Source organism: Vicugna pacos, chromosome 32 (genome assembly GCF_048564905.1).
Source record: "Vicugna pacos chromosome 32, VicPac4, whole genome shotgun sequence".
Classification (NCBI taxonomy): domain Eukaryota; kingdom Metazoa; phylum Chordata; class Mammalia; order Artiodactyla; family Camelidae; genus Vicugna; species Vicugna pacos.
This window is the reverse complement of record NC_133018.1, coordinates 16,396,909-16,412,480: the sequence shown is the minus strand read 5'-3', so window position 1 is coordinate 16,412,480 and position 15,572 is coordinate 16,396,909. Positions and strand designations below refer to the sequence as shown.

Sequence of the window (15,572 nt, the reverse complement as noted above, 5' to 3'; positions counted from 1 at the left end):
TTACTGGGAAGAAGAGGCCATCTGCGTGGAGATGAAGGTCTCGATGACGCTGTGGTTGGACGGCAGCAGGTGGCTGTGGCCGTTGGTGGAGTCGGAGCTCTGGTACAGCACCAGGCTGCTGGAGGACACTGCAGAGGCAGGTGAAGCTGTTGGATTGCACACCAAGGCCAGCCTGACCCCTCCGGACCCACAGGGTACTCAGGATGGGAACATGGGGCCTCGCCTCCTCCTGAGTCTTAGCAGGTAGCTAGAACCCCAAAGTCAAACCTCTACCCTCAGGCCTTGTTAACCCCCAGCCAGGTTCCAGGGCCTCCCAGGAAGTGGCCTCAGCACGTTTTAGTGGAAACATCAGAAAAGCCTTGGTGAGACAGTGGTGGTGAGTTTTATGCGTCACCTTGGCTGGTGTTTGGTACCCAGTCACTTAGCCAAATGCCAATCCAAGTGTTGCTGTGAAGGGTTTTGTAGATGTGGTTACCACCTGCGTCAGTTGATGTTAAGCAAAGGGTATTTCCCTCAATAATGTATCTGGGCCTTGTCCAAGCAGTTCAAGGCCTTAAGAGCAAAAGCTAAGGTTTCCCAGGGAAGGAATTCTGCCTCAGGACTGCAGTATTAACTCCTACCCTGCCCTGCAGCTTTCAGACTTGCCAGTCGTGTGAGCCATTTCCTTCAATACATGTATGAGTGTGTGTGTGTGTGTGTGTACATGTTCTTACTGGTTCTGCGTCTCAGGAGAACCTGACTGATTCAGACGGTTGAGAGAATGAGCTTTGAGTTTGAAGCAGCCTGGGTTCAAGTCCCGGCCCCATTACCTAGTAGCTGTCGGGGGCACAGCCAAGGCCCTCTCCTTGAGTGCTTTCTCATCTGCAGAATGGGGATGATGACACACACCTCAAGGGCAGAGCATGGAGCCTGGGCCATGGAGCCCTCGGTGACTGTCCCTGCAGCCACTAGGGCTGGATGCAAGGCCTGAGGCTCACAGGGGAGTAACTTGCCCAGAGTGACACTCAGCAAGCGGCCGCTCCAGGCCTCAGAGCCTGGCAGCCTGATTCCAGAGTGCCTGCTCTTCACTGTGACATGGGGGCTGCAGACTCGGGGCGTCGGGGTGGAAAGGTGCGGGTTGGGTGGGACGTGGTGGGCTGGAGAGCCCACACTCTGTGGTTGCTATGTGGGAGCATGAGTCCTTCCGATTTTCCAAGAGAAGTCAGAAATCTGTGAAAACTCTTAATTTTTAACTGTTGGCAAGGAGTTCAAAAAATGCTAAGCCGTGAGCCAAGGCAGCACATCCCTGAGTCACTTCTGGCCCACAGCCAGCCCAGTTCTCACCTCCTGATTGCCCTTTACTGCCTCTTCCGGTTTTTTTTCCTCAACTGAGTTAATAGATGTTCCTGTGAGATAGGCCCGTTTCCTGTGGTTTCCCATCCACTCGGGCTCACTCTGGGGGAGTGCAGGTGCCCCTCCATTTACACCCGTCTGCTGCCCACAGCTTCCTCCCCAGCTGTGGAAGCAGCAAGGAAGGGGGCAGGGAAAGGCTGCTCACCGGTGGGGCTGGCACTGAGCCGATGGGTGGGCTGCAGGTGCTGGATGCCAGCAGGGTCCTGGCTTGGGATGTGGATGGTGGTGGCCTGAGATGCCGGCGTGTGAAGCCCGGACTCGCTGGAAGCCTCAGCATCTGAGGTAAAGACCTGGAGGAACAGCGGCCTCCTGAGCCCCCAGGGTGTGTGCTGGGGCTGGGCCCAGGAGGGGCCGAGGCAGGTCGGGGCCTTACCTGCTTGGTGGGTGTGAGGCTGGCCAGGGCGCTCAGGTTGGTGGTGTCGGTGATGAGCATGGTCTGCGGAAGCAGGCCTGTGTGGGTGTACTGGGCCACCTCTGGCTTGTGGCTGTAGAGGGCTGGCCAGGAGGGAGAAGAGAGGAGGATGCACACATGGCACCTGGGCTGGGGTGGACCCCTCCCCGGAGGGCCTCAAGGCAGGGGAGGGGGTCTCGGGGGTAAGGGGAGTGTGGGCCTGGTGAACACCCAGTGGGATGTTGGGGACTCAGGGCTAATTTCCAAAACTGGGAGCTCCAGATGGAGGGGTTGGATGCTTTCCCCAGCTACGGGGGCTGCTCCGCCTGTCTCGGTGATGAGTAGCCTGGGGGAGACCAGGAACCCAAACCCAGGTCCTCCCATCACCTGGAGACAACAGGGGTGAAAGGGACCGGGAGGCACAGATACTGCTGTACCAAGTACCAGCCTTGGAGGGAAAGGCCGGTGCCTCTGTTAGGAGGTGAGGCGGGCAGCACATCTCCGCCTCGAGGACCCCTCGCCGCAGTGTAACCCAGCCTTTCACCGGCGGTGCCCAGCCCCACAGAAACAGACGCCAGCAGAAAAAGCAACATAAACTGCATTGTCTCACGTGGACCCAGATAAAAACACAACTACCCATGTGCACACATAAATGATGCTCTTAGCCACAGATACTCAGGTCCACGATCCCTTGTTCATGATTCCAAATTCCAAAAAGGTCTGAAAGCCAACAGGTTTTTGTCAGGTTGGCGCTAAAGCTCACTTGGTGGCAAAATCTGACCTGAACGTGATGTGAGGCTATGTGAGTCTTTATTAGTCTACTTCGTGGAATTCTGCCTTTTGATGCAGGAATCGTGGTGTTTGATGACAGGGTGTTGCCCCAACCCTGCTGGGAGCATTGTGTAATTCATGCTATGACCACCATGTTACCTTTCTAAAGGCTGAGCAACAGTGAACCCTGAAATACATATGGCCCCAAGGGCACACATCCACTCCCCCAAACCCACGTGCGCACACACATGGCCACGCACATTCACACAGTGAAACGTGTTCTGGCCCACAGACACTCGCCTGGGCCCCTGGAGAGCCCCCCGTCAGAGAAGCACTCGCACTTGTACCAGACAGACACGCAGGCCACATCTGCTAAGCCGCCCCCTTCCCTTAAGCCAACCTCTCCCACCACCTCCCCCAGCGTGGGGCCAGGGGGCGCTTACCGTGGGGGCTCTGTAGCTGGGCCATGGTGGCCATGAAGGGGCTCTGGGCCACATGGCTCTGCACCGAGGGCATGAGCGGCTGCTGGTAGGACGGGTGCAGGGGCTGCGAGAACTGGACTGGTTGCAGGGTGGTCAGGCTGCTGCCCATGCTGTTGATGACCGGCACGCTCTGGGCCTGAGTGGAGGCCAGGCCTGGAGCGAGAGGGGCGGGAGTCAGCCAGGTCTGCCACCACTGTGGCCTCCCCGGACCCAGCCCAAACCCACTGAGGGCACCCTCCCTCCTTCCTAGAGCCAGTGTGCTGGGGGGAGGGACAAGGCAGTCGGGAAACACCCTTGCACTAGGAACTGTCACTAACCTACATGGCCCTGGCAAGCAACTCCCCTTCTCTGGGCAGGGGGTGTGTCAAACTAGATTCCCTGGAGGGATTCCACAGCAGTGCAAAGGCCCTGGGGTTAACTCTGTACCCCTCTCCTAGCAGCTCCCTATGTGTCATATATATTGAGCTTCTGCATGATAATTCCCACAAATAAAAGTCTTCCTGGACTTAAAAAAAAAAAAAAAAGAAATACCTACAACCTAGAAAACGTCAGTCCTCCTTACCGCTCTGTTTTCCCATAGCTGTCTACCTTCTAAGGCGCTCTGTGTATAATTTATGTATTACACTTGCTGTCTTCCACCCCAGTTGGGCCTCTGAGATTTTGGACTGTTTGGTTCCTGTGTGTATTGCTGATGGAGCACGGGGTGGGCACTCAGTAAATACACAAATGAATGAGTCCTGGGGCTCTAACAGTTCCTGTATTCCATGGGAGCCCCATGAGCCCCTCTCCCAGGTGCTCTCCCACCCCCACCAGCTTACCAATGACCAGGGTGGAGGCGCCTGTGTTGGTGAACGTGGGGCCCAGGGAGGCCGGCTCACCAGGCCCGATGGCCATGACCCCGGGGAGTGAGGCCATGATGAGGTTCTGGGGCTGCTGGTTAAGGCCTGGGGATGTCTGCTCCAAGCTGTGCAGTGCCGTCAGAGTGCTGACAGGGGGCAGGGGGCCCCCAGCGGCTGAGACCTTGGAGGGGAAGCCGAACTGCGTCAGGCTGAGGCCCCACCCTGCCTCCCTGGAGACTGCTCCAGAATCTCCCAGCCAAGGGGAGGTGGGGTTAGAAAGGTCTCCCCCACAATGGGGATGGAGGAGACACTCACCAGCTTGGCTTCTGTGCTCAGCAGACTGTGACTCGGCTCCAGGCCTGTGGGGGACACTTGGTGCAAGGGTGCAGACACTGTCACCAAGGGACCGCCACTGCTTGAGGGCACTTCTGCCCCCTCACTGGTTGCAGACTGTCCATAGCGCACACCTGCAGTGGAAGCAGTGTCCAGCCTCAGCACTCCACTTGCCTACCCGCCTCCAGGGCCCCCATCGCTCCACACTGCATAGGTTTGCGAAGGCCCCTTGTCCCATCTCTCTTCATGCAGCCAGCGAACTTTGCTTGAGCATCCACTTCCCGCCAGGCCCTGCGCTGGCTGCCTCCAGATCCTTGAACACAAGGGCTGTGTTTAATGAGCTCTGTGGCCCCCACTGCCTAGTGCTGTACCTGACTCGTTAGTGCCCTAGGTGCTTAAAGGCAACTGAACCAAACTGAACAGAGGCTGATGAAACCGCAGCGAACTGAGTTGAGTAGAATTGGAATTAGTTGAATGAAACTGAAGCTAGTTGAATCAAACCTGAACTGAATTGAGCTTGATTGAGTTGAATTGAATTGAACTGAGCTCTACAAAATTAGCCAGCCAAATTTCCTTGAAATACACTTAGTTAAGCTGAATCGATTGGGAATGGACTGGATCAAACTGTACCAAATTTAAAGGAACCAAATTAGATTATAATGAATTGGATTGAATTGAACTGAAATGAATTGAGTTGATTTGATCTGGAATGAATTGAATTGAAATCAACCAGAGTTGGAGTCAATGGCATGAGTGAAGTTGAGTGGTCAGTGGAGCGGAGAGGAGACCAGAAAGTAATGCAGATAGAATAGAGTGGAGCCCTACTGAAGTGTTGAGAGGTTTGGGTGGCTGCTGCCACTGGGGTGGGGCCCCCCGACTCTCCCACCTACCCCCATATTCCCTCTGCCCACTGTCCTAATACCCTTGCCCGCAAGGCACTCACCGTGGACCTTACTGGGGGAGAGGGCGGGTGGGGGCAGGCCGGGGGAGCTGTGGGCAGGGAGCGTGGAGCCCGGGCCTGGCCCGGGGGGCGGCCCACTGTATGTGTCCATGGCCAGCTTGTGCCGAAAGGCTTCTTCCTTGCGCCGATTGGCAAACCAGTTGTAGACACGCACCTCCGTGACAAGGTTGGAGCCCAGCCCCTGTGCCTGCGATGGTGACACCCCTCTTTGGATGCACTCCGCCCTGCAGGAATGACCACCCGTGAGCCTCCAGGGCGGGTGCAGAAGAACCCTCTCCTGGGGTCTGGGGAGGGTTCTCAGAAGTAGGGCACTACCTGAGTATTTAGGTTCCAATCCAGGCTGTGGTGTGACCTTGAGCAAGTGACTTAGCCTCTCTTAGTCTTTTCAATCATAAAGTGAGCACAGTACGTATAGGTTATAGAAAGGATGAGTGAGACTAGCAGCCACTCAAAGGTTGCTCGGGGTGGTGGGGGAGTGGGTACCAGGAGGTTTTAGACACTGAGCGGGAGTTGAGAACTCCTGGGCCAACAGCAGCCATGTCCCTCAGGACCCAGAGCCTCCCCCTTCCCAGCCTCTCCCCAGGCCTGCTGACCACAAGCCATACTACCTATTGCATTCCTCCACCAATGCCTCTCTCTCCTCCTTGCTGGGGTTCTTCTGCCTCTCATAGGCCTGGAACAGGATCTGCTGGGATGCTGGGCCCCATTTGAAACGATTTCTCCGCCCTTTCTTGGTTGGTAGCTCATCACCTGTGGGCTCTTCAATCAGCCCACCCTGCCCAGCGTGGGTGAACTCTGTAGGCACAGAAAGCCATGAGCAGGACGCTGGCCAATCACACCTTCCCACATCAGCTCACCTGACCGTGCCTCTGATTCTTTCTCACCCCTAGGGTGCTGAGCCAAAGGAGCTTACAGCTGGAACTTAGAAATATCTAATCCAGCAGTGACAAACACACAGCACACGCGCCACCACTTTCTTAACCTGTGTCCAAGGCAGACATCACTGATCAACCCCTGCACACTTTTCTGCTGAGCCACAATATCATCTCACAATCCTTCTCAACACAAGGCTCCAGGTAAGCATCAGCATTTGTCCGTGTTTGACACATATACCACTCCATTCTGCAGATGAAGAAACTGAGGCTCAGGGAGGTTAAATATTTTTCCAGTGTCACACGGTAGAGCAGAAACTTGAACCATATCTCCTGAGTTTGATTCAGAGCTATTTTCAACATTCCAGACTTGAAAGTCAAGCTTAAAGTGCAACTATTAGCCAGGAGAGGAGACCCAGCCACTTTCTCAGTTGGTCCTTTGGTAAAGGGGTCATTTAGCGGCAACTCCAAATAACAGAACAGCAAGCAAGCCTTCAAAGAGCGAGAGGTGGCGGGAATATGTATACATATATAGTTAGTATATTCACACAATATCTCTGCAAGGATACATATGGGACTGAGAATGCCAGTGGCTGCTTTAGGAGAAGGACATCTAATTTTTATCGTAAAAATCTTTATTTTCTTCCAGTTTTAAGCACTTTTAAACCAAGTGTGTATTGCCTTAAAAAAACTGGATAATTAATAAAAGAAACATCAAAAGCATTTTTTTACACTTAGGCTTAAAAGTATGAAAGTGCACCTGGGATTTTGTGGGGTGTGAGGCTTGAGATGTAAAATGCACCCATTCCCTAAATAATAATGTAGGAATAAAAAATTTAGAAATAAGGTTTTCCCGGGTTTGCAATGGAGGATTCCCTGAGCATACTCCTTGCCTCTGAGCCTTTACTCATGCTGTTCCTTCTGCCTGAATCACCCTTCCCTGCATCTTCATAGGTCAAAATTCAACTCACACTTTAAGACTTAGTCAAAAGATCATACTTCTAGCGCGATTCTTCCTAATGCCCCCACCTTCCTGAGGAAGAAGAGATTATTCTCTCCTCCCCCACCGGCTCAAGGCTTGGAAATGCTATCTGTAGTGCTCTGCCCACCCGGGCCAGCACATGGCGAGAAGTCCATAAACACTAGCTTTTGTGGTTGTTGTTATCACATTGTAATACGTGTCTCATCATATTAAAATGATATTTTTCTCCTACTTCCCCTCTACACAGGGAGCTCTTAGGAGGCAGGGACCCAGTTCATCCCTCTTTGGATGCCCAAGACCAACCCTCCTCCCCTCCTGCAGAGTGCCTCGTGCAGAATAGGGGAATAAATGCTGGTTGCATCCTGCCGACTTCCGCTCAGTCTGCCTGTCTGAGCTCCAGCTGGCGAGGCTCCCCACCCCGACCCTCGCGCTGCAGGGCGTCCCAGGCCCTGCCCAGAAGTCGGGGCTGCAGTCAGTCATTACTTACGCTGGGCCACCTCTCGCTGCTTGCGGACGTACCAGGTGTACAGGGCGGCTCGCTTCTGTGTCTTCATGGGGGTGCCCTTGTTGAGGTGCTGGGACAGGTGGGACTGGTTGAGGCCCGTGGTGTCGACCACCTCCCGCTGCGGGATGTTGTGCTGCTGCAGGTAGGACTTGACCATCTTCGCCACGCGCCACGGGTCCTCCCTGGGAGGAGGGCAAGGACAGGGCCTGCTCAGCCAGGGCTGGCGGTGCTGCGGGCCAGAAGCCCTGTCCACTCTGGGGGTGGGGATTGTGGGTGGAAGCAGGCGTGGAGCTGGCGGCCTGCACCCTGACTCAGGGACAAGGAGGTATGGACACTCGCATCAGGACACAAGGACATGGGGACAGAGACTTGTAGACACATACACATGGCAGACATGAGATCACAGGCCCCAAACAATCCCACACAGACATGGGAACAGATAAAGACTTAGACAGACACATGGACACAGATGTTGACATGAACAGACTCCCACCAGAAGCTACACAAGCCAGATGGGGAGGGACCTCACCTCTGAGCCTCCTTTAAAGATATTCCCCTCATTCTACCTAAAAAGGTCATTTGTGGCTGTGTCTTAACCACTGTGAGAGACTGTAAACACCTTGAGGGCAGGAACTGTCTGGTACTAAGCACCCAAAATAGGCCTGACATAGAGTATGCCCTTGATGAGTACATGAATGAATGAGTGTAGAGATGAATAGATGGATGGATGGATGACTTGGTAATGGGTTGATGGTGGATGAGAGGATGGATGAATAGACGGATTGGTAAAGGGCTGATGTTGGATGAGAGGATGGATGGATGGATAGATGGATAAATGGGGTGGCAGGTGGTGGTTGGGTATATAGACGGTTGGTTGGATGGATGAGAGAGACCAACTGGAAAAGAGATTGGGTCTGAAAACAAGAAGAGAAACATGATTCTGCCACTTTACAGCCAGGGCCTCTGAGGCTAAGAGCACCTTTGTCACTTGTATCTCTTGCCCAAGGTCACAGGACCAGCTCAGCAGAATCCCAAATAAAGGGATTCGGCTCTGAGTCAGCCTATCGTGTAAAAATCACACAGGGTCAAAATGCCTCCTGAAAATCTGCACTGAACCCTGGATGGTGGTGTAACCAGTCTTTCCACAGCACGAGGCAGGTGGCCAGTCTCTCCAGAGTCCTAGGGGAAGGGGTTGTGGGCTGGCATTCAGAGGCCTTGTTGTTGAGCATGGAATCCCACTCTGTGAGCTGAAGTTCTCTCACTAGAGGGATTCAAGGGACCGAGGCCACCTGTGGTTCCTACTCCATATGGTCCTCTGCTCACTGTGGGGTAATGGAAGGGGTCAGGTTGCCTGTACGATATAAATTCTCCTCTCCCTCCCTCTCCTGCTCTGGCTCAACCCTCCTCTCTTCCCTTCCCCCTCTCCTGGGCTTCTGTTACAACTGTGTCAGGTACAACCGTGCTGAAACAGGCAGAACCGGGATTTGAACGCAGGTCTGTGAGATCCCAGGGCCTGTGTTCCCACCACCTTGATGCAGCAGTTGGTTTCTAGACTGGGAGCCCTCCCATGCTGGCACGTGTGACAGATGGCGTGTGCAGGAGGCAATTCATCAGCATGTCACTTGCCACAGCCGAAGAGTGGAAACAACCTAAGTGTCCAGCAGAAGGATGCTGATTAACTAAATTGCGGTGCCTCCGTACAAGGCAGCTGTAAAAACCCACTGAGAAAGTTCTGGATAAGCCCTGATGGAACAGTTTGTCTGATAGGTCTGCTGTGCTGTTTGTGTAAAATTTCAGGTGGGATAAGAAAAGATTTCCACATATTTGCTTAGGTTCACATGAAATACCAGAAGGACACAGAGTGACCTGGAGATGCTGACTGGGTGCCAGGGAGCGGGTGAGAAGTGAGAGGGACGTTTTTCTGTTGCTCTTCTGTACTTAGTAAATTACATAATATAGTATCATACTACGTATACATATATAATGTTTTCAACTGAATTCTAAAAAACTGAACTAAAAGCAAAGAAGCTCCCTGGTGCTCTAAAGCCAACCCGCACTGCCTTTTCCCCGGCCCTTCCTTCTCTCCTTTCTCAAAGAACCAGCCTCGCCAGCCCCCTTGACAATGCTCTTCTGAGACAGGAGGCCACAGAGCCTTTCGTCGGCTTTGGCCCTCTGACTTCCTCCTTTTTTTAATTAGCGGTTCCTATCCAGGCAGGGAGGAAGGGAAGGTGTGGACAGAGACAGTTAAAATAATCAGCAGTCAGTCCAGCAAAGTCCCATTTGTATAAAAATGATAGCTGTGGGAATTCTGTTCTCGAGTATTTACGGTGAAGAGGTGGTCATTTAAATCTTAACAATAACCCTAGGAAGCAGGTACTGCTCGTACGCCCATTTCACAGGTGAGACGATTGAGGCTCAGAAAGGTGAGCCCTTGTCCAAAATGACCTAGCTGGGACTTGGGAATATCTCACTTTGCCAAGACCCCCCCGGACCTCTCCCTGAGCTGCATCTCCCTGCTTTCAGGGGCTCCTAGGGGCCTCTCTGCTCCACCTCCCCGACTCTCCAAGTACCAGTCAGAGCTAGGAGGGAAGGGCAGGACAAAGTCCAGCCTTGTGCTCTGTGGCAAACATGTTTATCTGATTCTGGGGCTGGGCTGCCCAATGGCCTCCCCACCCCCCACCCCCACCCCCGCCCCAGAGGCAGTCATCACCCTCCTGAGTGCCCCTCCCTCCCTGTCTCTCTTCTCCAGAGAGAATGAGCCCGATCTTCCTCTCAACAGGGCCCCTCCTGGCTCAGACTAAAGACTTACTATCTGTCCTTGTCCATATGACCCCATATGAGTCTGTCTTTGTTTCTCTCCATCTCTCTTTTCTCCTTCTGTCTCTGTGTTTCTCTGTTTTCTGCTCTCTTCCTCCCACCCACCCCCAACCACTCACACACACATACACACGCGCGCACGCACGCACACGCAGAGTCTCTACCAAGGACGTGGCTCTTTTCAGTTTCCCCAACTCAGAACTAAGGGGCCAGGTCTCCAGGCATCTCCTGCTTTCACTCTAACGGATTTGAGAGTGAAACCAACCTGGGTTCAAATCCCACTGCTGCGACCTGGCACCTGATGTGCAGATGCCCCACATCTCCCCTATAACACGACGGTAAATCCATGCCTACCTCCCAGGGCCGTTGGGAGAACTGAATGAGTTTCTACTAGGATTAAAACGCTGAGGTCAGGGCCTGGCACACAGTAAGAGCTCCGTATGTGGAAAAATATTGTCGTCATCATCAATACGATGTAGTCCTGGGAACTCCCAGCCCCACAGCTGAAGGAAGAGGGCCTGGGAGAGGTGAAAAGTCTGCCCACATCTCCCTCCTCCTGCCTCTGCCAGTCCTGGGGTCAACCAGAAGTTCAAGGCTTTGGGTCTTTTGCTCACTGGTCCCTGGGGTTTCAAGTGGGTCCAAGGTCACAGAGCTGGGAGACCAGCCTGAAGGGCCACTTGACTGGAGGGTGAGCCGAGTTCTCAGTGTGAATCCCAGCTCTGCCACTCAGTCTCCAGGTAGCCCTGGGAAGTTGCTTAATCTCTGTGTGCCTCAGTTTCCTCCACTGTGATATGAGGCTAATAATATTTCATCGGCTGTCAGGAGGAGAAAATAAGTTCAATGCATTCATAAGCCCTTCGTGTAAAATGAGACCACTAATAATAGCAATCGTCTGTTGCACTTATGTGCTATTTAACCCTGTGGGTAAGCATTATTATCAGCTCCACCTGGCAGAGGACCTAGGGCTCAGAAAAGTAAAATCACCTGCTGGAGCTAGAATGGGGCAGAGCTGGGATTTGAGCCCAGGCAGGCTGGTCTCAGTCAGGGGTGTCAGACTGACCCGCTAGCCACTTTCTTCCTGGGTCTCAGTGCCTTGGTGCTGCCTGATGGAGAGGATCAGAGACCCTCAAGGTTGAGGTGTGAGCTGCTCAGGGACGGAAGGACCTAGGAGGACACTCAGGAAGGAGCCTCCCTTAGCCAGAGCAGCAGATGTCCCCAGCGGCTCAGAGAAGCCTAGTCACTCATTCATTCTTGCTGCGTGTCAGCTGCTGGGCTGATATCAGGGGTATAAGTGGTGAACAAGACCCTGCCCTGGAAAAACTTCTGTTCTCATGGCAGGAGATAGAAAACAGACAGACAAATAAGGTAATGATAAGGGACAGGTGAAAATTAATGAAAGTCACGGAAGAGGGAGTGACTAGGGTGGGGCCTACCTTTATTTAGATGGGGTGGTCAGGGAGGACCTCCCTGAGGAGGTGATATTTGAGCAAAAAGGAGAAGGAATTGGCCCCGGGAAGATCTGGAAGAAGAGTTCTAGGCAGAAGGCACAGTGCATGCAAAGGCCCTGAGATGGGAATCAGCAAAGTCAGTGTAACTGAAAGGAAGTGAGGAAGAGAGAGAGGTCCCTCAGAAAGAGGTCAGGAAACCAAGGCTGGGAGTTTGAATTTTATTCATTGTTGAGGTGGGGAAACCGAGGCAGGAGGAGGAAGAAACATTAGCCCAAGGTCACACTTGGTCACATTTAGTTTGTGTGAGAAGTCCTGCCTCTTCACCATCCTTTCTAGCCCGCCTGGGCTTCATCAGGGGTCCCCTACCCTCTCCAGCCTGTGCCCTGGGGCTCGAGGCCCCACTTTTTCCCTTCGGGGCGTTTTCGGATCCCTTTTGTTACCTGAACAATAAGTAACCCAGGTAGTTAGTTATAAACTCCGCAGGAACAAGGAGCTGGTTGATAATTTATAGCAACATCTCAAATTTAAATGGAAAGTAAATAGCATGCTGTTAGCATTAAAGAAAACCCAATCGGGGCGGGAGGGAAGCACTCCAGCCTTCTCTCAGCTTGGGGCACCTCACTCTCTCCCCAGCCCCTTCTCCCAGCTGCCTGTGAGCCCCTCTCCCCTCCCGGCTTCTTGGCTCTGCTCTGCTTCTCCAGGCCCCTCTCTACCCACATCCTGTCTCTTCCTCCATGCCTCCCCTCTCTCCCTCAGCTTCCAGGTCTCTGCTGGTCCCCAGGGAGCACTTTGACCCCTGTTCCCCGCTCAAGTGCTGTGGATCAAGCCTTCCCCTCCACCCACCATCCCACCAAAGGGGCTGCTGGTCAAGAGGCCCCACCCAGCCAGGTAAGGCCTTTGGCACCCCCTGCCCCCACTCCCCCGGAAAGCCCCCAATCCCATCTGGGGCCCTGAGCAGGTCTGGCCCAGCCCCACCCTGTCAGGGCTGCCCTTGCCCTGGGTCTGGCGATGCCTGACTCTTTGCCCCTCCCCTGCAGACGGAGGCCCTTTGCCCTCCTCTTCCTGCCAAGTCAGGGGGCCCTGGCTGCTCCCCTGTCCCCTGCCTAGGCCCTCACGAGGCCTGGCAGACCCTGAAGGCTCCCTGTGGCAGGGATCCAGCCTCCCCCACACCCCAAGCTGGGATCAGGACCTTGGACAGAAAAGAGATGGTCTCTGGGACTCTTTCTCAGTCTCCCCAACCCACCCCCAGCCGGCCCCTGGCCCCCAGTCATGGAGGCAGAGGGCACCAAAGAGAGTGGGTGTGGAGTCCCAGTTGGGTGGCCTTCATCAAGCTACTTCCCCTCTCATTTCCCTCATCTGTGAAGCAGTTATTCATAGCTGCCTCCAGAGTTCATCTCAGTGTTGCCAGAAATCACACATGTGAAACTTTAGCACAGCGCCCACCCGGCTGTTAGGATGGAGGTTACAGAGCTTAGGGGAGGGGCAGTGCTTGAAGCCCCCAGACCCCCTTCCCCTCACCTTTACCCTCCCCATCCCCCAGCCCGCTAGGTGGGAAATTGGTTGGCTCAGGCCTCCCCAGGCCACCAGCCCTACAAGTTAATGATCACAGGCCTTATCAGAGCCTTTTGCCATGTATAAATTTATAAAACAAAAGAGAAATAATAAAGCCTGTGGGTAATTAGTAACCAGGTCAACTCTGCTGAGGAGAGGGGAGGCATCAGGCTCAGACCCACGCAGCGCTCCGGGATATGGGGAGCCAGCCAGTGGGTGGGGGTACGGAGTGGGGAGGCCTCTAACTGCACCTGCTGGAGAGGTGGGGGGCCTGAGGCTGTGCTGGAAAGGGGAGCAGCTCCTTCCTTGAGGCTCCATTTCCCTCAGGTAAGAAAGACTGGGCCCTCCTGGCCGAATGTTTGAGTTCCGGGGAGGCCAGGGAAGCCCCCGAAAGCCCAGCTCTCACTTCCCAGTGGTGCACCTGGTGCTTGGCAGGGAAGGTAGGGCTCGGGGAGTGGAAATAGGGATGGTGGCTATAAACTCCCCCTGCCCTCTGGTTGTCCGGCCACTTGAATCGTGGACTTTCCCGCTTTGTCCCCATCTTGGAGCTCCCCAGGAGGAAGGCCCCACTTCTGAAGTGCTGGGCTGAGAGCCTTGGCTCGTGGGGACTCAGAGGACCAGGTTGGGGGCTGGAGGCTCCAATTCCCGAGCCGGGACCACCCCCCCCTCCAAGCTCCAATGGGCCTTGTCCCCCTTAACCAACAGCCAGGCTAAAGGCCACAGCCATGGGACTCTGGACTGGGAAAGGCTGGTCAGAAGCCGAGGGTGGGCCCCTCCAGGCTCCTTGGGAGCTGGGGACAGGAGAGGGGTCCTTACTGCAGCAGGGTCTCCACCACGGCTTTCTGGTGGGCTGCCTCCTCCGGGCTGAGGTTCTCCAGCTCTTTGAGGATTGGCGGCGTGAAGTCTTCCCCATCGTCGTCTGTCTCGTCCTCGGAGCCCCTCGTCTCCCCCAGTCCGTTGGGCAGCTCGGCCAGCTCCCCTCTCCCACCACCACCACAGGACTCCCCCTTGTCCAGGGGGCCATCTCCGGCCAGCAGGTAGGGCGCCGGCTCACCCAAGGCCTGGATCAGCGCCTCTTTGCTCAGGCCCGACTCAAGCAGGGCGGCCAGGAGCTCCGTCTGCAGTTGGCTCAGTTTAGAAACCATGGCTCCGCTAGCGCTGGGCCACGCGGCCCTGGGCCACCCAGCCGGCCGCCTCCCCAGCTGCGTGGGCCGGCTCCGTGCTGGCTGGCCAGCAGGCAGGCCCAAACCAGGCTCCTTGCACCCGCTGCCCCCCCAAACCCCACTAGCCAAGCCCTGTGGGCACCCCCAACCCCCAACCCTGGCCCCAGTGGCCAGTGAATCAGGGCCCCTGCCCGCTCTGTTTACATTGGAGCTGGGGAAATTCTCCAAGGTTCATATTTATCCGTGTGCTTAGAGAAGGCACTGAACTTTGGACTTCACCCTGCAAACTGCAGGCCTCATGGCAGCGCCGAGGGACAGGGAGCTGCGGCCTTCACTGGGAGTAGGCAGAGCAGAGAGTGGGGGAGGCGGCAGTGGGGGGCCTAGGGCAGCTGGGATGGACGGTGCTGGAACAGGGAGGTCTTCAGGTGACCAGCATGGGTTCCCACCCCACCAGGACCTCGTCGGGGGTCAGGTTGAGGCAGGAGAGCAAAAACAGCGGGTTTCCCTTGGGAACAGAAGCAGCAGGGAGTTTTAGGCCATTGGGCCATCTCTCCTCAAGGGCAGGGCTGGGTCACATCCATTTGGGGAGCTGCCTTCCTGCCAGCCCCAACATCAGGCCTGCTGGGAGGAACACTGTGTCGACTTAAGTCTGCTGTGGGCTGGGTCTGTAATGTGCATCATTACCTCGGAGTAGCCCCTAACCACTGTGAGTAGGTACAGGAATTATGCCCATTTTACAGAGGAGGAAACTGAGGTTCTGAGAGGGTAAGCAACTTCCCCAAAGTCACACAGCTAGAAGACTTGTGGGATGGGAATAGGGTGAGGGCAGTCAGGCATTTGGCTCAGAATTTTAAGGGGCACCAAAAAACTCAGTAAATCAAGAGAAAACAATATTTGTATGCAATATATTAAAAATTCAGAATTAATGCTAAGCCCAAAAGAATTTAAGATACTACCACATAAAAACTTGCATATGAATGTTCACAGCATTATTCACAATAGCCAAAAAGTGGAAAGACATAAATATCCATCAACGGATGAATGGGTAGATAAAATGTGGTCCAT

At 54.5% G+C, this 15,572-nt stretch overlaps 1 protein-coding gene across 1 annotated transcript; it reads right to left on the bottom strand.

Annotated features, from left to right (window-relative positions):
- HNF1A (HNF1 homeobox A) lies at positions 1–14,489 on the bottom strand. Its single transcript, XM_072952867.1, is given in 10 exon segments — positions 1–128; positions 1,538–1,721; positions 1,724–1,887; positions 2,998–3,189; positions 3,855–4,056; positions 4,191–4,342; positions 5,152–5,393; positions 5,778–5,964; positions 7,511–7,710; positions 14,161–14,489. Coding segments are annotated over 10 exon segments (1,980 nt in total).
- Between the last annotated feature and the right edge of the window lie 1,083 nt (positions 14,490–15,572).